The sequence below is a fragment of the Salmo trutta genome, chromosome 16 (assembly GCF_901001165.1).
Source record: "Salmo trutta chromosome 16, fSalTru1.1, whole genome shotgun sequence".
Lineage (NCBI taxonomy): Eukaryota > Metazoa > Chordata > Actinopteri > Salmoniformes > Salmonidae > Salmo > Salmo trutta.
In genome coordinates, this window is record NC_042972.1 from 10,070,061 (window position 1) to 10,097,408 (window position 27,348).

Sequence of the window (27,348 nt, forward strand, 5' to 3'; positions counted from 1 at the left end):
CCTGTTTTGGCACTTACATTTTTCTCATCCATTTTTTATCTCTCTGGCTGAGCAACTCCGAGTCAAAAAACTAGACTAATCCATGGTACTCTCCTGTACTCTCAGACATCTTCTTCATAAGAAATCAACAAAATATTATGCTTAAACTCCAACACAATAACAGATAAAATACCATTATTTTTGAAAGAATGTTTTAAAAATTGTATAATCCTTGTAAATTATTTCATAAATGGGACTGGTGGAGTTGTGACACATGCAACTAACAAAAATATATGAAAATGTCTGCTCTACCCAAATTTACAACCAACTTATTGCAGCATTACTGTAAAAATGGAAGAGGCAAGTGGAAAGGGGAGAAGGCAAGGAACTTGTCTGTCGGCCCTGCATTAAAGACCAAAATTGATTAAAGAAAATTGTGATAAATAAAGAAGTATACCCTTTTCATTTAAGGACCAAAAAATTGACAGCTGTGCCTTATAAGTCATAAAATAGTTAGGAAGAGATTTTCGATGTACCGGTTCCATGGCACATGGTTTATGAACTGATACACAAAATGAAGGCGGATTCAAAACTTTTCTATTTCAATTATTATACAGAATTCTTGCAACCAATAGAATGTTGTCCACATGTACATTAGCATGTTTTTGGTAGCATTTTCAGGATTGGCTGAAGAATTGTAACATTTACTGTCCGCTGGGTGATTTGAAAAGTCAAAGTCAATCGATTAATAATATAATGCAATATAATATAATAGAAAAACATTTGATCTTTGATTTACAATCTGTAGAAACTATGACAATAGAAAAATTCAGAAGTTTTGTGAATCATCACAGCACAGCTGAAAAATATATGGCAAACAGAAATCTAAACTGGATGGTGTTCAGAGATAGATGGGAGAGGTTGAGTGGAGCTGAAGGGTGGGACTAAAACAACAAGTTAACCAATATAAAATATACTGTGTCCCTAAAATGTATATAGTATGTATACCCTGGAAGTAGAAGCCTAAGTGTTGTTTATCCACCCCTTTCCAGGCTCCCTTGTCTTGCAAAAATCCTATAATCATTTGTCAACACACAGCTACGTTATTATCTATCAGTAAATGGTGTTCTTAATATTAATCAATCCGGATTCAGACCTAAACATAGTACCACTATGGCTACCGTGCTTGTTGCAAATGATATTGCAAATGCCTTAGATGATAGAATGAATTGTGCTTCCACGTTTGTAGACTTCCCGATGGTTTCATAATTATCTCAATGACAGAACTCAGGCCATCAAGGTAGATGATATCAAAAAATATATATACATATTCATGTGCATGCAGATACAGTGTTGTATTCCACAGACACAGTGTTGTATTCCACAGACACAGTGTTGTATTCCACAGATACAGTGTTGTATTCCACAGACACAGTGTTGTATTCCACAGACACAGTGTTGTATTCCACAGATACAGTGTTGTATTCCACAGACACAGTCTTGTATTCCACATACACAGTGTTGTATTCCACAGATACAGTGTTGTATTCCACAGACACAGTGTTGTATTCCATTGCTCCATCAGTTGACCAAGCCTTTTCAAACTGGAAGACAGATTTTCTAGCACTGTAGAGGTCACTATTGGCTCTAAAGTCAGTGCTGAATGTAAATAAAACAAAATGCTTTTTCTAGGTGTCACGATTGCGTGGAGAGACGGACCAAGGCACAGCGTGCTCTGAGTTCCACATATTTTATTTAGTAAAACTTACAAAACAAAAGGAAACAAACAACTAACCGCAACATCAGAAGTGCTACATGCACTAACTCAAAACAAGATCCCACAATGGGGAAATGGCTGCCTAAATATGATCCCCAATCAGAGACAACAATAAACGGCTGCCTCTGATTGGGAACCATACCAGGCCAACCTAGAAATAAACACACTAGATTACCCACTCTAGTCACACCCCGACCTAACCAACATAGAGAATAAAAGGCTCTCTATGGTCAGGGCGTGACACTAGGTCCCATAACCTAGATTTAAATTAATTTGTAATGACAAGTTTGAACAGTACACAGATTGAGTGAGTTCCTTCCTACAAATATAATGGTTTAATAATAATAGACCAACATAGCTACCATAGCAGGTCAAAGCTGTGTGCTGGAAAACCTTGGTAGAGCCACATCCCGGAGTAGACATTGTGGAGCTCGTGAATTTTCTATCTTTTTCTTCAGACCAATGCCTACTTCTCACTTTAAACGTATTTTTTTGGTTTTAGTAGATTAATTAGGAGTGTTGGAATAGTTTAATAATACTGTTATAAATCATTAGGGTTATGGTCATGGGAGGGCACTCTTCATTTGTCCAATCTTCATTTCACATTTGACTTGTTGACAAATCTGGTGCACTGCCTTTCTACCCGTGATTTATTTGTATGTAACTTTAGGTTAAGTGTGTGTGTGTGTGTGTGTGTGTGTGTATGTGTGTGTGTGTGTGTGTGTGTGTGTGTGTGTGTGTGTGTGTGTGTGTGTGTGTGTGTGTGTGTGTGTGTGTGTGTGTGTGTGTGTGTGTGTGTGCGTGATGAGAGACAGGTGTTGCTCAGGGATCACAGTGTGGTCAGCCTCTGGCTATATCTCAGTCTGATGTACTGAGAGTGTGGTCAGCCTCTGGCTATATCTCAGTCTGATGTACTGAGAGTGGGGTCAGCCTCTGGCTATATCTCAGTCTGATGTACTGAGAGTGTGGTCAGCCTCTGGCTATATCTCTGTCTGATGTACTGAGAGTGTGGTCAGCCTCTGGCTATATCTCAGTCTGATGTACTGAGAGTGTGGACAGCCTCTGGCTATATCTCAGTCTGTTGTACTGAGAGTGGGGACAGCTCTCTGCGAGCTGTAATGTGAGCATGGTGGTCAATTAATGAGATTGTTCATTTAGCTGGTATATAATCGCTATTTACATTTAATTACTGAGGAGGAAGTGAACCATGAATCACACTGTCCACTTGTTACGATATCAATAGGCACTAATTACTGAGGAGGAAGTGAACCATGAATCACACTGTCCTCTTGTTACGATATCAATATCAAATCAAATCAAATCAAATTTATTTATACAGCCCTTCTTACATCAGCTGATATCTCAAAGTGCTGTACAGAAACCCAGCCTAAAACCCCAAACAGCAAGCAATGCAGGTGTAGAAGCACGGTGGCTAGGAAAAACTCCCTAGAAAAGCCAAAACCTAGGAAGAAACCTAGAGAGGAACCAGGCTATGAGGGGTGGCCAGTCCTCTTCTGGCTGTGCCGGGTGGAGATTGTAACAGCACATGGCCAAGATGTTCAAATGTTCATAAATGACCAGCATGGTCAAATAATAATAATCATAGTAGTTGTCGAGGGTGCAACAAGTCAGTAACACAAGAGTAAGTGTCAGTTGGCTTTTTCATAGCCGATCTTTGAGAGTATCTCTACCGCTCCTGCTGTCTCTAGAGAGTTGAAAACAGCAGGTCTGGGACAGGTAGCACGTCCGGTGAACAGGTCAGGGTTCCAGCAGGTCTGGGACAGCAGGTCTGGAACAGGTAGCACGTCCGGTGAACAGGTCAGGGTTCCATAGCTGCAGTCAGAACAATTGGACCTGGAGCAGCAGCACGGCCAGGTGAACTGGGGACAGCAAGGAGTCATCAAGCCAGGTAGTCCTGAGGCATGGTCCTAGGGCTCAGGTCCTCCGAGAGAGAGAAAGAAAGAAAGAGAAAGAGAGAGTTAGAGAGAGCATATTTAAATTCACACAGGACACCGGAAAAGACAAGAGAAATGCTCCAGATGTGACAGACTGACCCTAGCCCCCCGACACATAAACTACTGCAGCATAAATACTGGAGGCTGAGACAGGAGGGGTCAGGAGACACTATGGCCCCATCCGATGAAACCCCCGAACAGGGCCAAACAGGTAGGATATAACCCCACCCACTTTGCCAAAGCACAGCCTCCACACCACTGGAGGGATATCTCCAACCACCAACATACCATCCCGGGACAAGGCCAAGTATAGCCCACAAAGATCTCCGCCACGGCACAGCCCAAGGGGGGGCGCCAACCCAGACAGGAAGACCACGTCAGTGACTCAACCCACTCAAGTGACGCACCCCTCCCAGGGACGGCATGGAAGAACACCAGTAAGCCAGTGACTCAGCCCCCGTAATAGGGGTAGAGGCAGAGAATCCCAGTGGAAAGAGGGGAAACCGGCCAGGCAGAGACAGCAAGGGCGGTTCGTTGCTCCAGCCTTTCCGTTCACCTTCACACTCCTGGGCCAGACTACACTTAATCATAGGACCTACTGAAGAGATGTGTCTTCAGTAAAGACTTAAAGGTTGAGACTGAGTCTGCGTCTCTCACATGGGTAGGCAGACTATTCCACAAAAATGGAGCTCTATAGGAGAAAGCCCTGCCTCCAGCTGTTTGCTTAGAAATTCTAGGAACAGTTAGGAGGCCCGCATCTTGTGACCGTAGCGTACATGTAGGTATGTACGGCAGGACCAAATCGGAAAGATAGGTAGGAGCAAGCCCATGTAATGCATTGTAGGTTAGCAGTAAAACCTTGAAATCAGCCCTTGCCTTAACAGGAAGCCAGTGTAGGGAGGCTAGCACTGGAGTAATATGATCACATTTTTTGGTTCTAGTCAGGATTCTAGCAATGTTACGTAGATGGAAAAAAGCTGTCCTTGAAACAGTCTTGATATGTTCTTCAAAAGAGAGATCAGGGTCCAGAGTAACGCCGAGGTCCTTCACAGTTTTATTTGAGACGACTGTACAACCATCCAGATTAATTGTCAGATTCAACAGAAGATCTCTTTGTTTCTTGGGACCTAGAACAAGCATCTCTGTTTTGTCTGAGTTTAAGAGTAGAAAGTTTGCAGCCATCCACTTCCTTATGACTGAGACACAGGCTTCTAGTGAGGGCAATTTTGGGGCTTCACCATGTTTCATTGAAATGTACAGCTGTGTGTCATCCGCATAGCAGTGAAATTTAACATTATGTTTTCGATTGACATCCCCAAGAGGTAAAATATATAGTGAAAACAATAGTGCACTAATTACTAAGGAGGAAGTGAACCATGAATCACACTGTCCTCTTGTTACGATATCAATAGGCACTAATTACTGAGGAGGAAATGAAACATCTGATCGAACAATCTTGAGTTTGAGTTTTGAGTTTATTTTATTTTTACAGGGACAGTGCACATGAATCAACATTTCAGTAAAAGTGCCGGTTTTAGCCAGCCGGCTAATTTTCAACCGCAGTCCCTGGGCAGGTTATTAAAAACAATTACAATACAGACAATCATAGAACAGTGAGCACACTCAGAGCAACATAGGACAAGCAAAACGTAGCATACAGACAGAGCAACATAGGACAAGCAAGATGTAGCATACAGACAGAGCAACATAGAACAAAAAGCAACAAGACAAAATCCATAAAAACAAAGTGTTTCCACACCTCACAAGCTACAGACAACATGGAAAGCGGCAATACACAGCTAGGGATTATGTTCACAAATCTGATTGACCTTTAGCCATGTCTTCATGCATTTTGTGAAAGTGTGATATGTGGTGCAGTTATGTGTGTCTGATGGCAGTGTATTCCAGACATGGGACGCTCTCACAGAGAAAGCGGATTTACTAAAGGTGCTTTTCCTTAAGGGAACTATACAGTCACCTCTCATGGCAGACCTTGTGGATCTGCTGCCATATGTTTGGATTTTCTGTTTAACAAAAGTACTGAGTGGAGGGGGAGCCAGGCCATTTAGGATCTTGAATACAAGACATGCGTCGGTGTATTGCACCAGATTTTCCCAACTCAGGAGCTCATGCTTTCTGAGGATGTAACAGTGATGATGGCTGTTACATCTTTGGAATCTTTGGTGCTGTATGTGTGAGGTTGTGTGTTTGTGTGTGTGTGTGTTATTTTGCCCGTGCATAACTGTCCTACAGTTACCTCTACTGTAATGATATAGGTTGTGGAAATCTCCTTCTCCCTCTGTTAGAGTCAGACAGCCTTGAGCACTGATCATGTAGCTCTCAGCCGCCCTGCAGAGAGAGACTTGGCTGGGTGCCACTCAGAGATGACACTCTTAAGAATCCTGAGATGCTGAGACCCATGCAGGTCTCAGCATGGCTGACATGGTGTAGTCGACCACAGAGCCTATCAGAGCAGAGCTGGCTGACTGGCATCACAGAGCCTATCAGAGCTAGCTTTCTGACGTGATGTGGGCATCACAGAGCCTATCAGAGCAGAGCTGGCTGACTGGCATCACAGAGCCTATCAGAGCTGGCTGACTGATGTGGTGTGGGCATCACAGACCCTATCAGAGCAGAGCTGGCTGACTGGCATCACAGAGCCTATCAGAGCTGGCTGACTGACCTGGTGTGGGCATCACAGTATTTCAATGTGGGGCTGACTGACGTGGTGTGGGCATCACAGTATTTCAGTGTGGGGCAGACTGACCTGGTGTGGGCATCACAGTATTTCAGTGTGGGGCAGACTGACGTGGTGTGGGCATCACAGTATTTCAGTGTGGGGCAGACTGACCTGGTGTGGGCATCACAGTATTTCAGTGTGGGGCAGACTGACCTGGTGTGGGCATCACAGTATTTCAGTGTGGGGCTGACTGACGTGGTTTGGGCATCACAGTATTTCAGTGTGGGGCTGACTGACGCGGTGTGGGCATCACAGTATTTCAGTGTGGGGCTGACTGACGTGGTGTGGGCATCACAGTATTTCAGTGTGGGGCAGACTGACGTGGTGTGGGCATCACAGTATTTCAGTGTGGGGCTGACTGACGTGGTGTGGGCATCACAGTATTTCAGTGTGATGCTGACTGACGTGGTGTGGGCATCACAGTATTTCAGTGTGGGGCAGACTGACGTGGTGTGGGCATCACAGTATTTCAGTGTGGGGCTGACTGACGTGGTGTGGGCATCACAGTATTTCAGTGTGATGCTGACTGACGTGGTGTGGGCATCACAGTATTTCAGTGTGGGGCTGACTGACGTGGTGTGGGCATCACAGTATTTCAGTGTGGGGCAGACTGACGTGGTGTGGGCATCACAGTATTTCAGTGTGGGGCAGACTGACGTGGTGTGGGCATCACAGTATTTCAGTGTGGGGCTGACTGACGTGGTGTGGGCATCACAGTATTTCAGTGTGGGGCAGACTGACGTGGTGTGGGCATCACAGTATTTCAGTGGGAGGCAGACTGACGTGGTGTGGGCATCACAGTATTTCAGTGTGGGGCTGACTGACGTGGTGTGGGCATCACAGTATTTCAGTGTGGGGCTGACAACAAGAGGCCAACTGATATGCTTCAGCGTTTCCTTGTTTGGGTGTTTAAGTATTTTTTTGTGTTTCATTGTTAAAGTTTTTCAGTGTCTCACTATTCCAGTGTGGGGTAGCAATGGAATTACTTTGTTTCAGTGTCAGTTTCAGTGTTTCAATGCTTAGGTGTTTCAGTGCTTAGGTTTTTCAGTGCTTAGGTGTTTCAGTGCTTAGGTGTTTCAGTGCTTAGGTTTTTCAGTGCTTAGGTGTTTCAGTGCTTAGGTGTTTCAGTGCTTAGGTGTTTCAGTGCTTAGGTGTTTCAGTGCTTAGGTGTTTCAGTGCTTAGGTGTTTCAGTGCTTAGGTTTTTCAGTGCTTAGGTGTTTCAATGCTTAGGTGTTTCAGTGCTTAGGTTTTTCAGTGCTTAGGTGTTTCAGTGCTTAGGTGTTTCAGTGCTTAGGTGATTTAAGTGGTTTGTGTTTCAACATTTCTGTGTTGTAATGTTTCAGTGTTTCACAGTGTTAGTTAAATGCTTTTTTGTTGTTGTGTAGCAGTGTAGCCAATCACTGGAATGACCCACTTGACACACACTGGTTGAATCAACATTGTTTCCACATCATTTCAATGAAATTACGTTGAACCAATGTGGAGTAGACGTTGAATTGACGTTTGTGCCCAGTGGGTACAGACTACTTTTTTTTGCAAAAATAAAATACAGTTGAAATAGGTAAGGATTTATTTTCTTTATTAGCATCAGACCAGATTAATTCTGACGTGAAACATAGTTTTGGGGTTTAATAGGCTAAATTACACATTTTGTTAACATCTGACCCCAAAGTTATCTGTTCTTGCGATTTGTATTATTTTTCACGAAGTAGTTTGCATGTTCTTCCCCAAAGTAATTTGAGTTAGGTAAACTAAATTTTTCTTAAGGGCAGCTTTAGTGTTGCTTAACTTATTCCACTGTCAAGTAATTGGTAGCTTGATAAACTATATTTTCAGTAGCTTCCCCAACACTGGTGTTTCAGTATTTTCAGGAATTTGTCATAGAACAGCAATGGCATCATAGTGTCTCAGTGTGCCTGTGTTGGTATCACAGGCCTTCCTCCATGCCTCAGTACTCCCTGTTGTACCTGGACACCTCATAATGTGTACATCAGGCTCTGGAGAGAAGCAGCATTCACTGTCCATCAAACTTTCTCTCTGGGGGAAGGAGTACTGGGGGATGGAGTCCTGGCTATTGTAGTCCTGGGGGTTGGAGTCCTGGGGGACGGAGTCCTAGGGCTGTAGTCCTGGGTGATGGAGTCCTTGGGTGGTAGAGTCCTGGGGGATGCGGTCCTGGGGGATGCAGTGGACCTCCCGCTCAGGAAGTACACTCATCCATGTACAGATATTAATGCTTTATACTTGTGTTAGACACCACAGTGTGCCAAGACAGTTGCATTCTGTACTTCATTTTGTAGATACATCTCAAATATTATGATATGCTGCTGACTAACAACTGTAATCAGTTTCAAGGAACTAAACATTTGTTTTGGAACGTACTTCTACATGTTTCAAAACAAACGCTGAGTTCCTTGTATGACATTATAATGTGGTTCTAATTAATACTTCCCTAATCTCTTTTAGAATGACAGTGTATTAATTTCCGAGACATTCCCTTTCTCTTGAATTTGAGCAACCGCAATCCTTTAGATAAGAGCTTCTCTGTGCATAATAAAACCCTTCTGTCCCTAGTTAGTTAACATGAGGAATCATGGCATTTCAAGGTCATGTAACTCCATGATGTACTTGGGTAGGTTTGATTTAACATCTTGTATAAGCTGTCTAGACATATATTTGTCCTTCACTTGGTCAACACTGTTAATTCCTAGTGCTTCTGAGAGGACATTTCTGAGAGGCAGTACAGAGATAATGTTTTGGCTGTCACACCCCTCATCTGTCCTAGATTTAAAAAAGGTTCTGAAAGCACATCTGTTTGAATACATGCCTGAGATTACTGTAACTGAAATAAGTCCACGCTCTAGGCCGGTTCTATTCTTAGCTACTGTAATACTGAAAGAAGTCAGCACTGTATTTCATAATCACCTTATTACTTTTAGACTAAAATGGATATATCTATATCTCCTATGACTGAAATTGCATTACAACTGCACTTCCTGGTGCCCAGCACATTATGATTCTTGTTCATTCCAGGATACATAAAATATAGTAGTTTAATGTTTTTTTTTCTTCCTATCTGTACAGATAGGAATAAAGGTCAACAACAGTAGTGATAGTGGAGTATCTGCCAGTAGCTGTATAGCCTTGTCCTCTCCTTAAGTTTGGGCTAGGCGTCCCGCTAGCCTAGTTTGGGCTAGGCGTCCCGCTAGTGGGACAACTTTCGGTGAAACTGGAGGGCGCGCAATTCAAATAAATAATCATAAAATGATGGATATTAAACATTTAGGTTCATACAAGTGTCTCATATCGGTTGAAAGTTTAAATTCTTGTTAATCTAACTGCACTGTCCAATTTACAGTAGCCATTACAGCGAAGGCATGCCATGCGATTGTTTGAGGATGGCGCCCCACATCAAAATATTTTTCCACCGGCATTAAATTTTTATCGCTTACTTTTTGAAAATCTTCCTGTGATTTGTCATCCAAAGTGTTCCAGCTATAACATGTAGTGTCGTTTTGTTAGATAAAATCCTTCTTTACATCCCAAAAAGTCTGTTTCGTTGGAGCCATCAATTTGAGTAATCCACTCGTTCAACATGCAGAGAAAGGAATCCAAAAATCTAGCGCTAAGCTTTGTTTCAACAAGTCGAAATACGTTTCTATTTACTCCTCAGATTCCCTAAAATGTAATCAAACTATTGTATTTCTTACGGAAAGAAGTATGTTCAATAGGAAACCAATTTTAGCAGGTGCGTCTTGTCTTCATTTCGCACCCAAACATGAATTTCCAAGACTATGTCCCTGTACTAAAACTCATATTTCTTATTCCTTTTGGAAGTTACAAGCCTGAAACCTTGAACATAGACTGCTGACACCCTGTGTAAGCCATAGGAATTGCATCCTGGGAGCTAGAATTCAGAATGCTTCTATACTTTCCATTGTAAGAGCATGGTCTCTCAAAAAAAAGAAATTCCTGTTGGTTTTTCTTTGAATTTCCTCCTACCATATCTATTGTGTTATAGTATCATACATTATTTTAACATTTCTACAGGGCCTGAGCAACAGGCAGTTTACTTTGGGCACTTCAGTCAGGCGGAAATTGAGAAAAAAGGAGCCATAAGAAGTTAATAACATTGTCCTCCCGTTAGGTTATTCCATCCATCGTCCTCCTTAATGTTTTAGCTTACCAGCCACCACTGACCTACACAGACACCAGAAGGAAGGAGAGTAGTTGTAGTGGTGTATCCCTTGTCCTCTGAATTACTTCCTTCCTGATTCAGCTTCAATTGTTTCTATGAGTTTGAACAGTATCCATAACAGCATGAGATTTAATTATAGGCTAATGTACGTTTATTATACTGTACCTGCTACTAAACCAGCTCTCTGCTACTCTTCTGTTGTACAAAACCACTAAGCATCATATAGAAGAAGAATTAAGACATAAGTCATGGTAGAAAAGCAGATTGAGGCAGGAAAACAACTCAGGCTGGCATTCTAAATGGAAGCATATTCCTTATACAGGCCTATAGTCCTCTGGCCAAAGGAAGTTCCCTATATAGGGAATTGGATGTCTCACTGCTCAAAAGACCATGAATAATTCTGATAGTTCAAAGTTGAACAGGATTGCTGTTATAAGGACAGGTCTATATATAGATTATGTGATGGATGTGGAAAGACCCCTGTCTGTACAATACCTGTCTTGTATGTCACTAATGGCCCCGGAGGAGATGGCTGCGGTTTTACGGGCTCCTAACCAATTCTGCTATTGTGTGTGTTTTTTTGTAACTTATTTTGTACATAATGTTTCTGCCACCATCTCTTATGACCGAAAAGAGCTTCTGGATATCAGGACAGCGATTACTCACCTCATACTGGACAAAGATTTTTCTTTAATGAGTCGGACGTGAAGGATTTACTTCAGACACTGGACAAGGCTCATTTGCATGAAGAAGAGACAGAGATATTGGGGATGTAGGTCAGGGTGCCTTGTGAGGATCCGACGGCGTGTCGGTAATCCGCCTATACCATCAGTCCTATAAGCCAACTTGCAATCATTGGATAATAAAATGGATGAGCTCTGATGTAATATCTTATGTTTCACAGAGTCGTGGCTGAACGACGACATGGATAACATACATCTGGCTGGGTTTTCAATGCATCAGCAAGATAGAACAGCTGCCTCCGGTAAGACAAGGGGTGGCGGTTTATGTCTATTTGTCTATAACAGCTGGTGCACGAAATTTAATATTAATGAAGTCTTGAGGTTTTGCTCATCTGAGATAGAGTATCTCATGATAAGCTGTAAACCACATTATTTACCAAAGAGTTATCATCTATATTTTTCATAGCTTTCTATTTACGACACCAAACCGATGCCGGCACTAAGACCGCACTCAACGAGCTGTATAAGGCCATAAGCAATCAAGAAAACGCTCATCCAGAGGCGACGCTCCTAGTGGCCAGTGACTTTAATGCAGGGAAACTTAAATCCGCGTTACCTCATTTCTACCAGCATGTTACATGTGCAACCAGAGGGAAAAAAAACTCTAGACCACCTTTACTCCACACACAGAGATGCATACAAAGCTCTCCCTCCACCTCCATTTGGCAAATTTGACTCTAACTCTATTCTCCTGATTCCGCCTTACAAGCAAAAACTAAAGCAGGAAGTACCAGTGACTCGCTCAATACGGAAGTGGTCAGATGACGCAGATGCTAAGCTACAGGACTGTTTTGCTAGCACAGACTGGAATATCTTCCGGGATTCTTCTGATGCCATTGAGGAGTACACCACATCAGTCAATGGCTTCATCAATAAGTGCATCGATGATGTCGTCTCCACAGTGATCGTACGTACATACCCCAAACAGAAGCTATGTTTTACAGGCAACATCCGCACTGAGCTAAAGGGTAGAGTTGCCGCTTTCAAGGAGCGGGACTCTAACCTGGAAGCTTATGAGAAATCCCGCTAAGCCCTCCAACGAACCATCAAACAGGCAAAGCATCAATACAGGACTAAGATTGAATCTTACTACACAAGCTCTGATGCTTGTCGGATGTGGCAGGGCTTGCAAACTATTATTGACTACAAAGGGATGCACAGCAGCGAGCTGCCCAGTGACACATGCCCACCAGACAAGCTAAATTACTTCTAAGGTTGCTTCGAGGCAAGCAACACTGAAGCATGCATGAGAGCACCAGCTTCTCCGGACGACTGTGTTATCACACACTTTGTAGATGATGTGAGTAAGACCTTTAAACAGGTCAACATTCACAAGGCCGCAGGGCCAGACAGATTACCAGGACGTGTACTCCAAGCATGCGCTGGCCAACTGGCAAATGTCTTCAACCTGTCCCTGACCGAGCCTGTAATACCAACATGTTTCAAGCCTAAATGACTACTGACCCGTAGCACTCATGTCTGTAGGCATGAAGTGCTTTGAAAGGCTGGTCATGGCTCACATAAACACCATTATCCCAGAAACCCTAGACCCACCCCAATTTTCATACCGCCCCAACAGATCCACAGATGACGCAATCTCTATTGCACTCCACACAGCCCTTTCCCACCTGGACAAAAGGAACACCTACGTGAGAATGCTATTCATTGACTACAGCACAGCATTCAACACCAAAGTGCCCTCAAAGCTCATCATTAAGCTAAGGACCCTGTGACTGAACACCTCCCTCTGCAGCTGGATCCTGGACTTCCTCAGTCCCATCCTGTACTCTCTTGTTCACCCATGACTGCATGTCCAAGCACAACTCCAACACCATCATTAAGTTTGCTGATGACACAACAGTGGTAGGCCTGATCACCGACAACAATGAGATGTCCTATAGGGAGGAGGTCAGAGACCCGGCAGTGTGGTGCCAGGATAACAACCTCTCCCTCAACATGATCAAGACAAAGGAGATGATCGTGGACTACAGGAAAAGGAGGGTCGGGCACGCCCCCATTCTCATCGACAGGGCTGTAGTGGACCTAGTTGAGAGCTTCAAGTTCCTTGGTGTCCACATCACCAACAAACTATCACGTTCCAAACACACCAAGACAGTCGTGAAGAGAGCACAACAACACCTTTCCCCCTCAGGAGGCTGAAAAGATTTGGCATGGGTCCTCAAATCCTCAAAAGGTTCTACAGCTGCACCATCGAGAACATCCTGACTGGTTGCATCACCGCCTGGTATGGCAACTGCTCGGCCATCGACCGCAAGGCACTACAGAAGGTAGTGTGTACAGCCCAGTAGATCATTGGGGCCAAGCTTCCTGCCATTTCGCACCTCTATATCAGGTGGTGTCAGAGCAAGGCCCTAAAAATTGCCAAAGACTCCAGCCACCCTAGTCATAGACTGTTCTCTCTGCTACCCGGCGGCAAGCGGTACCGGAGCGCCAAGTCTAGGTCAAAAAGGCTTCTTAACAGCTTCTACCCTCAAGCCATAAGACTCCTGAACAGCTAGTCAAATGGCTACCTGGACTATTTGTATTGACCCCCCCACCTCAATTTTTACGCTGCTGCTACTCTCTGTTTATTATCTATGCATAGACACTTTACCTTTACCTACATGTACATACTACCTCAATTACCTTGACTAACCCCAGCACATTGACTCTGTACCGGTACCCCCTGTATATTGCCTCGCTACTGTTATATTATTGTCGCTCTTTTAATTATTAGTTATTTTTTCGATTTTTTTCTTCCTTTTTTGTCTTTTTTTAACTTCAGTTTATTTTTGTAAATACTTTCTTAACCCAATTTTTTCTTAAAACAGCATTTTTGGTTAAGGGCTTGTAAGTAAACATTTCACTGTAAGGTCTACACCTGTTGTATTCAGCGCTTGTGACAAATAACGTTTTATTTGATTTGATTTGATGCAATATGGGAACAATAGATTAAAAACGTCAGGACATAGATGGATTGTCTTTTATTATACTGGGAGCAATATTGCGTTTGAATCCGAGAGAGGAGTATGGTGTTCCATGTGAATCAGCCAGTTCAATTCATTCTGTTGTTTCTCTGCTCGATCCATCAGAAGAGCTGGAATCTCTTCATATTTGACACTTCTTTTACAGAAGCAACAATATCAGAATCTATGGCTTTCTCTCTTTTCTTCTCAATTTGTGAGTTATGCAGTGTTGAATGTGAAGGAGAAGGAGCTGAAAGGAAAATGGGATGGATTAAGGCTCTGGGGGCAGTGGTGTGTGTGTGTGTGTGTGTGTGTGTGTGGGTGGGAGTCAATGAGAGCAGCTACGAGGGCTTGGTATGGTATTAATACAGCGTTTCCCAAACTCGGTCCTGAGGCCCCCCTAGGTGCATGTTTAGATTTTTGCACTAGCACTTCACAGCTGACTCAAATAATCACATTTTGATGATGAGTTGATTATTTGAATCAGCTGTGTAGTGCTAGGGCAACAACCAAAATGTGCACCCCCTGGGGTTACCAGGACTAAGGTATGGTATTAAGTTATGGTATGGTATGCTTTAACTTCACTAGGGTAGGGGACACTATTTTCACCTCCGGATGAAAAGCGTGCCCAAAGTAAACTGCCTGCTACTCAGGCCCAGAAGCTAGGATATGCATAGATTTGGATAGAAAACACTCTAAAGTTTCCAAAACTGTTAAAATAACGTCTGTGAGTATAACAGAACTGTTATGGCAGGCGAAAACCTGAGAAAAATCCATCCAGGAAGTGGATTTGTTTTTATTTTCTAGTTTTCTATTGAATGCCATTACAGTATCCATTGACTTAGGACTCAAATTGCACTTCCTATGGCTTCCACTAGATGTCAACAGTCTTTAGAAATTGTTTCAGGCTTTTATTCTGAAAAATGAGGGAGTAAGACCACTGAATGAGTGGACCATTCAGTGTCCTAGAGGTTTTTCATGTGCACGACCGAGAGCACACCTTTCTTGTTTTCCTTTTATATTGACAAAGGTTTTGTCCGGTTGAAATGTTATTGGTTATTATGACTAAAAACAACCTGAGGATTGATTATAAACATTGTTTTACATGTTTCTACGAACTTTACTGATACTTTTCGGATTTTCCGTCTGTCTGTTGTGACTGCCTTTGAGCCTGTGGATTACTGAACAAAACGTGTGAACAAAACTGAGGTTTTTGGATATAAAGAGGGACTTTATCGAACAAAATAAACATTTATTGAGTAAATGGGAGTCTTATGAGTGTAACCATATGAAGATCATCAAAGGTAAGTGATTCATTTTATCACTATTTCTGACTTGTATAACTCCTCTACTTGGCTGGTAACTGTTTGTAATGATTTGTCTGCTGGGCGCTGTTCTTAGATAATTGCATGGTATGCTTTCGCCGTAAAGCCTTTTTGAAATCTGACACCGTGGTTGGATTAACAAGAAGTTAATCTTTAAACCGATGTATAACACTTGTATGTTTTATACATTTTTATAATTAGTATTTCTGTTTTTGAATTTGGCGCTCTGCAATTTCACTGGATGTTGGCCAGGTGGGACGGTAGCATCCCACACCCCCTAGAGAGGTTGGGTAGGGTATGGTAAGATACGTTATGGTATTATGGTATGGTATGATATAGTATGGTAAGATATGGTATGGTATTAAGGTGTGGTATTGAGGTATTGTATGGTAAGATATGTTAAGGTATTGCAGTATGCTATGGTAAGATATGGTATCGTATTGTGGTATGGTATGGTAAGATAGGGTATGGTGTTGAGGTATAGCATGGTAAGATTTTGGTATGGAATTGAGGTATTTTATGGTAAGAATTGGTATGGTATAGTAAGATATGGTATTGAGGTATAGTATGGTAAGATATGGAATGGTATGGAATTGAGGTATGGTATGGTATTGAGGTATGGTATGGAATTGAGGTATGGTATGGAATTGAGGTATGGTATTGAGATATGGTATGGTATTAAGATATGGTATGGTATGGTATTGAGGTATGGTATTGAGATATGGTAGGCTATTAAGATATGGTATGGTATTGAGGTACGGTGTGGTAAAATGTGGTATGGAATTGAAGTATGGTATGGTATTGAGGTATGGTATGGTAAGATATGGTATTGAGATATGGTATAGTAAGATATGGTATGGTATTGTATGGTATTGAGGTATTGTATGGTAAGACATGGTATGGTATTAAGGTATGGTATGGTAAGATATGGTATGATATTAAGGTATGGTATGATATTAAGGTATGGTATTGTAAGATATGGGGTGGCAGGTAGCCTAGTCGTTAGAGCATTGGGCCAGTAACCGAAAGGTTGCTAGATCGAATCCCTGAGCTGACAAGGTAAAAATCTGTCGTTCTGCCACTGAACAGTGGCAGAACAGTTAACCCACTGTTCCTAGACCGTCATTGTAAATAAGAATTTGTTCTTAACTCTCTTGCCTAGTTAAATGAAGGTTAAATAAAATATATGGTATGGTATCGAGGTATAGTATGATAGGATTTGATATGCGTTAAGATATAGTATGGTAAGATATGGTATGGTATTGAGATATGGTATGGTAAGATATGGTATGGTATTCAGGTATGGTATGGTAAGATATGGTATGGTATTCAGGTATGGTATGGTATTGTATGGCAAGATATGGAATGGTATTGAGGCATGGTATGGTAGATATGGTATGATATTGAGGTATGGTATGGTAAGATATGATATGATATTGAGGTATGGTATGATATGGTATGTTATTGAGGTATGGTATGATAAGATATGGTATTGAGGTATGGTAATATATGGTATGGTATTGAGGTATGGTATGATAAGATATGGTATGGTATTGAGGTATGGTATGGTAAGATATGGTATGGTATTTTTATTTATTTATTTAACCTTTGTTTCACCAGGAAAGGCTCATTCAGAGTGTCCTGGCCAAGATAGGCAGCACCAAGCCATTACACAATTACAGTCAGACAACATGAAAAACTACAAGTAATCTAGTAAAAAAACGTAGAATTCACAAGAGTATAACAAAATCATAAAACAGCAAATTAAAAACATTGACAGGTCAGGGAATCAGCCTCAAAATCCTTCATCAGTGATTTAAAAACACCAATCGGGACAAGTTCTTCCAGTTTAAAAGCATTTTGTAAGGCTTTCCAAGCTGATGGAGCAGAGTACATAAAAACCCATTTACCAAATTCAATTCGAACATTTAGAACAGTTAGCAGTATAAAGTCCTGTGAAAAAAGAGAGTTCCCACCACATTTCTGAACAATAAAAATGCCCAAATAAAATGGTAGTAAACCCCAAATGGCTTTGTAAATAAAAGTATACTGGTGACTGAGGTATTGTATGGTAAGATACGGTAACGTATTGAGGTATGATATGATAAGATATGGTATGGTGTTGAGGTATGGTATAGTAAGATATGGTATGGTATTGAGATATAGTATGGTAGAATATTGTATGGTATTGAGGTATAGCATGGTAAGATATGGTATGGTATTGAGGTATTTTATACTAAGATATGGTATGGTATTGAGATATGGTATGGTAAGATATTGTATGGTATTGAGGTATAGTATGATAATATATGGTATGGTATTAAGATATGGTAGGGAATTGAGGTATGGTATGGTATTGAGGTATGGTATGGTATTGAGGTATGGTATTGGTATTGAGGTATGGTATGGTATGGTAAGATATGGTATTGAGGTATTGAGGTATTGTATAGTAAGTATGCTATAGTGTGTGTGTGTGTATCATATGAAATGGTACACGCAAACGCACACGCACACACAGGTTAATATAATCACAGAGCGCACACACTATAAACATACACAAACTGACACACACACATGCTGGATGAATATCAATAAAATGAGTTGTAATAGGGGGAGGGTTGGAGGGCTGGAGGGTTGGAGGGTTGGAGGGTTGGAGGGTTGGAGGGCTGGAGGGTTGGAGGGTTGGAGGGTTGGAGGGTTGGAGGGTTGGAGGGTTGGAGGGTTGGAGGGCCGGAGGGTTGGAGGGTTGGAGGGTTGGAGGGTTGGAGGGTTGGAGGGTTGGAGGGTTGGAGGGCTGGAGGGTTGGAGGGCTGGAGGGCCGGAGGGTTGGAGGGTTGCAGGGTTGCAGGGCCGGAGGGTTGGAGGGCTGGAGGGCTGGAGGGCTGGAGGGTTGGAGGGTTGGAGGGTTGGAGGGCTGGAGGGTTGGAGGGTTGGAGGGCCGGAGGGTTGGAGGGTTGGAGGGCTGGAGGGCCGGAGGGCTGGAGGGTTGGAGGGACGGAGGGCTGGAGGGTTGGAGGGCTGGAGGGCCGGAGGGTTGGAGGGCTGGAGGGCTGGAGGGAATCCTGAGGAGAGCGATACTGGAGTGGCTCTTCAGCTGCAAGGTGGGTGAACATGAAAAGATATTGACACAAGCAAAAAAAAAGAAAGAAACCTTTTAATATCCTCGACAGACAGGATATGAGGTGAGCAATGTTCCTGTAAAAGCGAAAACAACACTGACCACAGTGTTGGCCCCAGTGGGACACTTCTAACAGCAATAATAAGACATGGGTTTAATACTGCGCTTTTCAAGGACCCAAATATGCTTTCATAGTCTCTCCATCTGGTATGAAAGATAGACCGAAAGAAAGAGAGATGTTGCTTCTTATACACAGTCTTTCTCTGGCTGTGTTTCAAAGGAAATTAATCTTCTTTCGGTCTGAATATCCAATTAGCAGTGTGTCATCAAAGAGATAACATACAGAGGTACCATTCTATGGAATTATTATGCCAAAACCTCAATCTCCCTCAATAACTTCAAGAGAAAACTGGAGGTCAGTCTGATGAACCAAACTACTCAGTGATCTCCTCCATATAGCCTTACTCTCACACACTCACATGCACAAATGTGCACACACATTTAAACAAAACATTTTTACTGATCAATTAATTTATACATTTATAATTAGTAGGTTTTGTTATCCGTTTTAACAAACCTTTTTTGTGGTGTGGTTTTCAAATTAGCCCTTGGGCTTCCAACCACACCTGCACATTGTTTAAATGTGTTGTTGTTTATCACTTGTTTTCTTTGGTGCAAAAAACTCCCATTGACAACTGAGCAGGAGTGTGTCATTCAAGGAGATAACGTTGACTAATGAGCAGTGCATCATCAAAGAGATAACATTGAATATTGAGCAGGAGTGTGTCATCAAGGAGAACATTAAACTAATGAGCAGTGTGTCATCAAGGAGATAACATTGACTAGTGAGCAATGTATTATTAAGGAGATAACATTGGCTAGTGAGCAGCAGTGTGTCATTAAGAAGATAACATTGACTAGTGAGCAGTGTATTATTAAGGAGATACCATTGGCTAGTGAGCAGCAGTGTCTCATCAAGGAGATACCATTGACTAGTGAGCAGTGTATTATTAAGGAGATAACATTGGCTAGTGAGCAGCAGTGTGTCATCAAGGAGATACCATTGACTAGTGAGCAGTATGTCATCAAGGAGATACCATTGGCTAGTGAGCAGCAGTGTCTCATCAAGGAGATACCATTGACTAGTGAGCAGTGTATTATTAAGGAGATACCATTGACTAGTGAGCAGCAGTGTGTCATCAAGGAGATAACAATGGCTAGTGAGCAGCAGTGTGTCATCAAGGAGATAACATTGGCTAGTGAGCAGCAGTGTGTCATCAAGGAGATACCATTGACTAGTGAGCAGTATGTCATCAAGGAGATACCATTGACTAATATGCAGTCTGTCATCAAGAAGATAACATTGACTAGTGAGCAATGTATTATTAAGGAGATAACATTGGCTAGTGAGCAGCAGTGTGTCATCAAGGAGATAACATTGGCTAGTGAGCAGCAGTGTGTCATCAAGGAGATAACATTGGCTAGTGAGCAGCAGTGTGTCATCAAGGAGATAACATTGGCTAGTGAGCAGCAGTGTGTCATCAAGGTGATACCATTGACTAGTGAGCAGCAGTGTGTCATCAAGGAGATAACATTGGCTAGTGAGCAGCAGTATGTCATCAAGGAGATACCATTGACTAGTGAGCAGTATGTCATCAAGGAGATACCATTGACTAGTGAGCAGTATGTCATCAAGGAGATGACATCGAATCCCATAATGAGTCCCTATTAAATAAACCATTATCGTTCACTAAGGAAGCAGAGCAAGACTCTCATTAGGTAAGCATTTTCTTCAGTAGTAACATATGCATTTCAAAGATTTTCAGAGGCTGTGTTTACACAGGCTGCCCCAATTATGATCTTTTCCCACTAATTGGTCTTTTGACCCAATCGGATCAGCTCTTTTGCCAGTAAAAACATCAGAATTAGGCTGCCTGTGTGAACTCAGCCTCCGTTTCTTGTTTCTGTGTGTAGACTGTTTTGCATCACAACCTTGGTTGGGTTAGGAGTTTTGCAACTGTGTTGTTCTATGAATTCCATCTTGTCTTCCTTACATGTAGGCTATTAAATCAGAGAAAAATAGTGATAAACGGCAGGTGAAGAAGCTCTCCTAACTTTGCCTCTAAAACTATCATCGTGGTGCTGACTGTTTTTGTCACTCCAGTACAATATACACATACATAACAGTGTGTGGGAAACTGGCTGTGAACAGAAAGCAAACTAGACTGTTTTGTAATTGCAGATATCAGCATTTAGAAACAACAGTAGGATTGGACCTCACATGTCTTTCGTCCTTACTCAGCAAGGCTGGCAGCTACAGCTCAGAACTGCTGGTGTGTGTGTCTGTCTGTGTGTGTGTCTGTGTGTGTGTCTGTGTGTGTGTCTGTGTGTGTGTGTGTCTGTGTATGTGTGCGCGTCTGTGGGTGTGTGTGTATGTGTGTATGTGTGTGTGTCTGTGTGTGTGTTTGTGTGTGTGTCTGTGTGTCTGTGTGTCTGTGTGTGTATGTGTGTGTTTATGTGTGTGTGTCTGTGTGTGTGTGTATGTGTGTGTATGTATGTGTGTGTGTGTGTCTGTGTGTGTGTCTGTGTGTGTGTATGTGTGTGTGTCTGTGTGTGTGTATGTGTGTGTGTATGTGTGTGTGTATGTGTGTGTGTCTGTGTGTGTGTCTGTGCCACTGAGGGAGTTGAGGATGAGGTCAGCTGTTTGTGTGGGGGCAATACTGTTGTTGGAGTCTTTTTTTAACCCCACAACACATCTGATTCTAGTTCTAAGCAAACACTACCACCACAAAATCTTATTGTGTTTCTCTTGGTTTCTTAATTTACTTTTTCTCGATTTCTTGAACACTGATGTCAGTTCTGTGTGCTTTTCTCCAGATCAGAAGACGTCGGCCCACCCCTGCTACTCTGGTAGCTTCCAGTGACCAGTCATCTCCAGGTAACTAAATAGTATTGTATTCACTTTAACACATGGGCCTACTCTAGTGTCCATTTTTGTGTAGAACTGAAATGTGTCTTCTGCCCGTCGTCAGTCTACTGGTCCGCTGGCAGCGGATCAATCAATCAAACCTATTTTATAAAGCCCATTAACATTAGCAGTCATCACAAAGTAAAAAGGACTCAGTGTAAAACTCCAAAGAGCAGCAATGCAGAGGCAGACACACAGTGAAACAATTTATTTTGTATTATAATCTAGTTATATTATACCACCCCTACCCTCCTATCTTTATATTATACCTCCCCTAACCTCCTACCTTTATATTATACCTCCCCTACCCTCCTACCTTTATATTATACCTCCCCTACCCTCCTACCTTTATATTATACCTCCCCTACCCTCCTACCTTTATATTATACCTCCCTTACCCTCCTACCATTATATTATACCTCCCCTACCTCCTACCTTATATTATACCTCCCCTACCCTCCTACCTTTATATTATACCTCCCTACCTCCTACCTTTATATTATACCTCCCCTACCCTCCTACCTTATATTATACCTCCCCTAACCTCCTATCTTTATATTATACCTCCCCTACCCTCCTACCTTTATATTATACCTCCCTTACCCTCCTACCATTATATTATACCTCCCCTACCCTCCTACCTTTATATTAACCTCCCCTAACCTCCTACCTTTATATTAACCTCCCCTACCCTCCTACCTTTATATTATACCTCCCCTACCTCCTACCTTATATTATACCTCCCCTACCCTCCTACCTTTATATTATACCTCCCCTACCCTCCTACCTTTATATTATACCTCCCCTACCCTCCTACCTTTATATTATACCTCCCTTACCCTCCTACCATTATATTATACCTCCCCTACCCTCCTACCTTTATATTACCTCCCCTTACCTCCTACCTTTATATTACCTCCCCTACCTCCTACCTTTATATTATACCTCCCCTAACCTCCTACCTTTATATTATACCTCCCCTACCCTCCTACCTTTATATTATACCTCCCTTACCCTCCTACCATTATATTATACCTCCCCTAACCTCCTACCTTTATATTATACCTCCCCTACCCTCCTACCTTTATATTATACCTCCCCTAACCTCCTACCTTTATATTATACCTCCCCTACCCTCCTACCTTTATATTAACCTCCCCTAACCTCCTACCTTTATATTATACCTCCCCTACCCTCCTACCTTTATATTATACCTCCCCTAACCTCCTACCTTTATATTATACCTCCCCTACCCTCCTACCTTTATATTAACCTCCCCTAACCTCCTACCTTTATATTATACCTCCCCTACCCTCCTACCTTTATATTATACCTCCCCTACCCTCCTACCTTTATATTATACCTCCCCTACCCTCCTACCTTTATATTAACCTCCCCTACCCTCCTACCATTATATTATACCTCCCCTACCCTCCTACCTTATATTATACCTCCCCTACCCTCCTACCTTTATATTATAACCTCCCCTACCTCCTACCTTTATATTATACCTCCCCTACCCTCCTACCTTATATTATACCTCCCCTACCCTCCTACCTTTATATTATACCTCCCCTACCCTCCTACCTTTATATTATACCTCCCCTAACCTCCTACCTTTATATTATACCTCCCCTACCCTCCTACCTTTATATTATACCTCCCCTAACCTCCTACCTTTATATTATACCTCCCCTACCCTCCTACCTTTATATTATACCTCCCCTAACCTCCTACCTTTATATTATACCTCCCCTACCCTCCTACCTTCCTACCTTTTTACTCCTACATAGTGACATAAGACGTCCAGGTTGCCATGGTTAGATCTGTGTCATACATACGGCATATACAGCATGTAATTTCCATATCAATAATGTCGTATGTCCGTGCTCCCACTTGGTGCTTCCTATCATTCCTGACTACTGGATCTAGGTTCCCTAGCCCCATCTGGCTCTAGTCCATCTGTCCTTCTGTCCTTCCTTACCATTGGAACTAACCCCCTTATGCTCATATGGCTCTGGTGTTGCTGTCCTTCCTGATATTAGGAACCAAACATCTCTCTCTTTTATCTCTGTGGGAGACCTCCATCTCTCGTCTCGTCTCGTCTCCTCTCCCCCCTCCTCCTTCCTTGTGGGATACCTCTCATCTCTCTGTCTCTCTCTCTCACTCTCTCTGTCTGTCTCTGTCTTTGTCTCTCTCTTCTCCCTGGTGTCATAAGAGAGTGGGACACCTCTCTCTCTCCTCTTCCCTCTGTCGCTGTCTCTAAATTTCAATACTTTTTTAATAGTAAACAATACACTCACCAAAAATCTCTCTCTCTCGCTCGCTCGCTCTCTCTCTCTTTCTTTCTGTCTGTCTCTCTCTTCTCCCTGGTGTGTGTGTGTGTGTGTGTGTGTGTGTGTGTGTGTGTGTGTGTGTGTGTGTGTGTGTGTGTGTGTGTGTGTGTGTGTGTGTGTGTGTGGTGTGTGTGGTGTGTGTGGGTGTGGTGTGTGGGGGTGTGGGTGTGGGTGTGTGGTGTTGTGGTAATAGTAAATGTTGCTTAGTCATTGTGATAGGTATTTATAGACTATATATAAACTCTATTTTCTGTCTTTGATCTTAGGGGTTTTTCTCTCAACAAGAGATTCACAGGAGAGAGAGTCTTTGATTTTCTCCCTGAAGACAAAGAACAGTTCCGTACTACATACACACACACACACACACACACACACACACACACACACACACACACACACACACACAGAGGCAATCACACAAACACGCCCACAGGCACACACACCACTCTCCACTGATATCTGTACCACAGTGAGTTGTAGCTGGATACCTGTCGAGAGAGAGAGAGAGAGAGAGATAGAGAGATAGAGAGTGAGATAACACCCTATAGACTATAATAATAAAGATAACACCCTATAGGCTATAATAATAAAGATAACACCCTATAGACTATAATAATAAAGATTACACCCTATAGGCTATAGTAATAAAGATTACACCCTATAGACTATAATAATAAAGATAACACCCTATAGACTATAATAATAAAGATTACACCCTATAGGCTATAGTAATAAAGATTACACCCTATAGACTATAATAATAAAGATAACACCCTATAGGCTATAGTAATAAAGATTACACCCTATAGACTATAATAATAAAGATAACACCCTATAGGCTATAGTAATAAAGATTACACCCTATAGACTATAATAATAAAGATTACACCCTATAGACTATAATAATAAAGATAACACCCTATAGGCTATAGTAATAAAGATTACACCCTATAGGCTATAGTAATAAAGATAATACCCTTGCTTAGGTGTGCGCCAGTGTCACGGTTGTCTTCAGTGAAAGAGGACCAAGGCGCAGCGGAAGTGTGGATACTCATGTTTTTTATGTTGAAAACAAAAGGAGTAGAGCATCCACTGAAAACCAATAAACAAAACAATGAACGGTACTCACAATGTGACGGTGTGGCAGGCTATACCAAACACAGCAGTGCTCACAACAATTCCCACAACCCCAAAGACAAACACACACACCTATATAGGACTTCCAATCAAAGGCAACTATACACACCTGCCTTCAATTGGAAGTCCCAATCATCCAACATTAAACAAACACAAACCACCTGCCACATCCTGACCTAGACTAAGCAATATGCCCTCTGCTGGTCAGGACGTGACAGTACCCCCCTCTCAAGGTGCAGACTCCGGGATGCACCTAAAAAAGAAAAACACAAGAAAATCCCCAATACCCCAACAAAACCAACAAACAATAACCCCTAAACCATAAGGGAGGGAAGGGAGGGTGGCTGCCGTCACCGACGGCACTGTGCTACACCCTCCCTCCCCAACCCACCTATCCTGGAAGTGGCTCAGGTGCTGGCCGTTCCAGGCAGTCGGGGTAGTCCGGCCAGTCTGGCGGCTCGGGACAGTCGGGGCAGTCTGGCAGCTCGGGACAGTCGGGGCAGTCTGGCAGCTCGGGACAGTCGGGGCAGTCCGGCCAGTCTGGCGGCTCGGGACAGTCGGGGCAGTCTGGCAGCTCGGGACAGTTGGGGCAGTCTGGCAGCTCGGGACAGTCGGGGCAGTCTGGCAGCTCGGACAAGTCGGGGCAGTCTGGCAGCTCGGGACAGTCTGGCAGCTCGGGACTGTCGGGGCAGTCTGGCAGCTCGGGGCGGTCTGGGCAGTCTGTCAGCTCGGGGCGGTCAGGGCAGTCTGGCCACTCCGGCAGGTCAGGGCAGTCTGGCCACTCCGGCAGGTCAGGGCAGTCTGGCCACTCCGGCAGGTCAGGGCAGTCTGGCCACGCTGGCAGGTCAGGGCAGTCTGGCCACTCCGGCAGGTCAGGCAGTCTGGCCACTTCCGGCAGGTCAGGGCAGTCTGGCCACTCCGGCAGGTCAGGGCAGTCTGGCCACTCCGGCAGGTCAGCGCAGTCTGGCCACTCCGGCAGTTCAGCGCAGTCTGCACGCCGGCAGTTCCAGCGCATCCGGCAGTTCAGCGCAGTCTGGCCACTCCGGCAGTTCAGCGCAGTCTGGCCACTCCGGCAGTTCAGCGCAGTCTGGCCACTCCGGCAGTTCAGCCAGTCTGGCCACTCCGGCAGTTCAGAGCTCCGGCCACTCCGGCAGTTCAGGGCAGTCTGGCCACTCCGGCAGTTCAGGGCAGTCTGGCCACTCCGGCAGTTCAGGGCAGTCTGGCCACTCCGGCAGTTCAGGGCAGTCTGGCCACTCCGGCAGTTCAGGCAGTCTGGCCACTCCGGCAGTTCAGCGCAGTCTGGCCACTCCGGCAGTTCAGCGCAGTCTGGCCACTCCGGCAGTTCAGCGCAGTCTGGCCACTCCGGCAGTTCAGGGCAGTCTGGCCACTCACTCGGCAGTTCAGGGCAGTCTGGCCACTCCGGCAGTTCAGGGCAGTCTGGCCACTCCGGCAGTTCAGCAGTCTGGCCACTCCGGCAGTTCAGCGCAGTCTGGCCACTCCCGACAGTTCAGAGCAGTCTGGCCACTCCCGGCAGTTCAGCGCAGTCTGGCCACTCCGGCAGTTCATCGCAGTCTGCCACTCCGGCAGTTCAGGGCAGTCTGGCCACTCCGCAGTTCAGGGCAGTCTGGCCACTCCGGCAGTTCAGGGCAGTCTGGCCACTCCGGCAGTTCAGCGCAGTCTGGCCACTCCGACAGTTCAGCGCAGTCTGGCCACTCCGGCAGTTCAGCGCAGTCTGGCCACTCCGGCAGTTCAGGGCATTCTGGCCACTCCGGCAGTTCAGGGCAGTCTGGCCACTCCGGCAGTTCAGGGCAAGTCTGGCCACTCTCCGGCAGTTCAGCGCCTGGCCACTCCGGCAGTTCAGCGCAGTCTGGCCACTCCGGCAGTTTCAGCGCAGTCTGGCCACTCCGCAGTTCAGCGCAGTCTGGCCACCCCGGCAGTTCAGCGCAGTCTGACCTCTCTGGTGACTGTTGACTGACGGGCAGCTCTGACGACTGTTGACTGGCGGGCAGCTCTGACGACTGTTGACTGGCGGGCAGCTCTGACGACTGTTGACTGGCGGGCAGCTCTGACGACTGTTGACTGGCGGGCAGCTCTGACGACTGTTGACT

General features: G+C 43.9%; 1 protein-coding gene across 2 annotated transcripts in view; it reads left to right on the forward strand.

The window, feature by feature from the left end:
- Positions 1-27,348, forward strand: part of LOC115150058 (protein phosphatase 1 regulatory subunit 1A) — a 62,296-nt gene that overhangs the window by 4,316 nt on the left and 30,632 nt on the right. For both annotated transcript variants that reach the window (XM_029692961.1, XM_029692963.1), the window contains exon 2: positions 21,677-21,737. In XM_029692961.1, the coding sequence (XP_029548821.1) occupies positions 21,677-21,737 (61 nt within the window). The remainder of the gene's footprint in view (positions 1-21,676; positions 21,738-27,348) is intronic.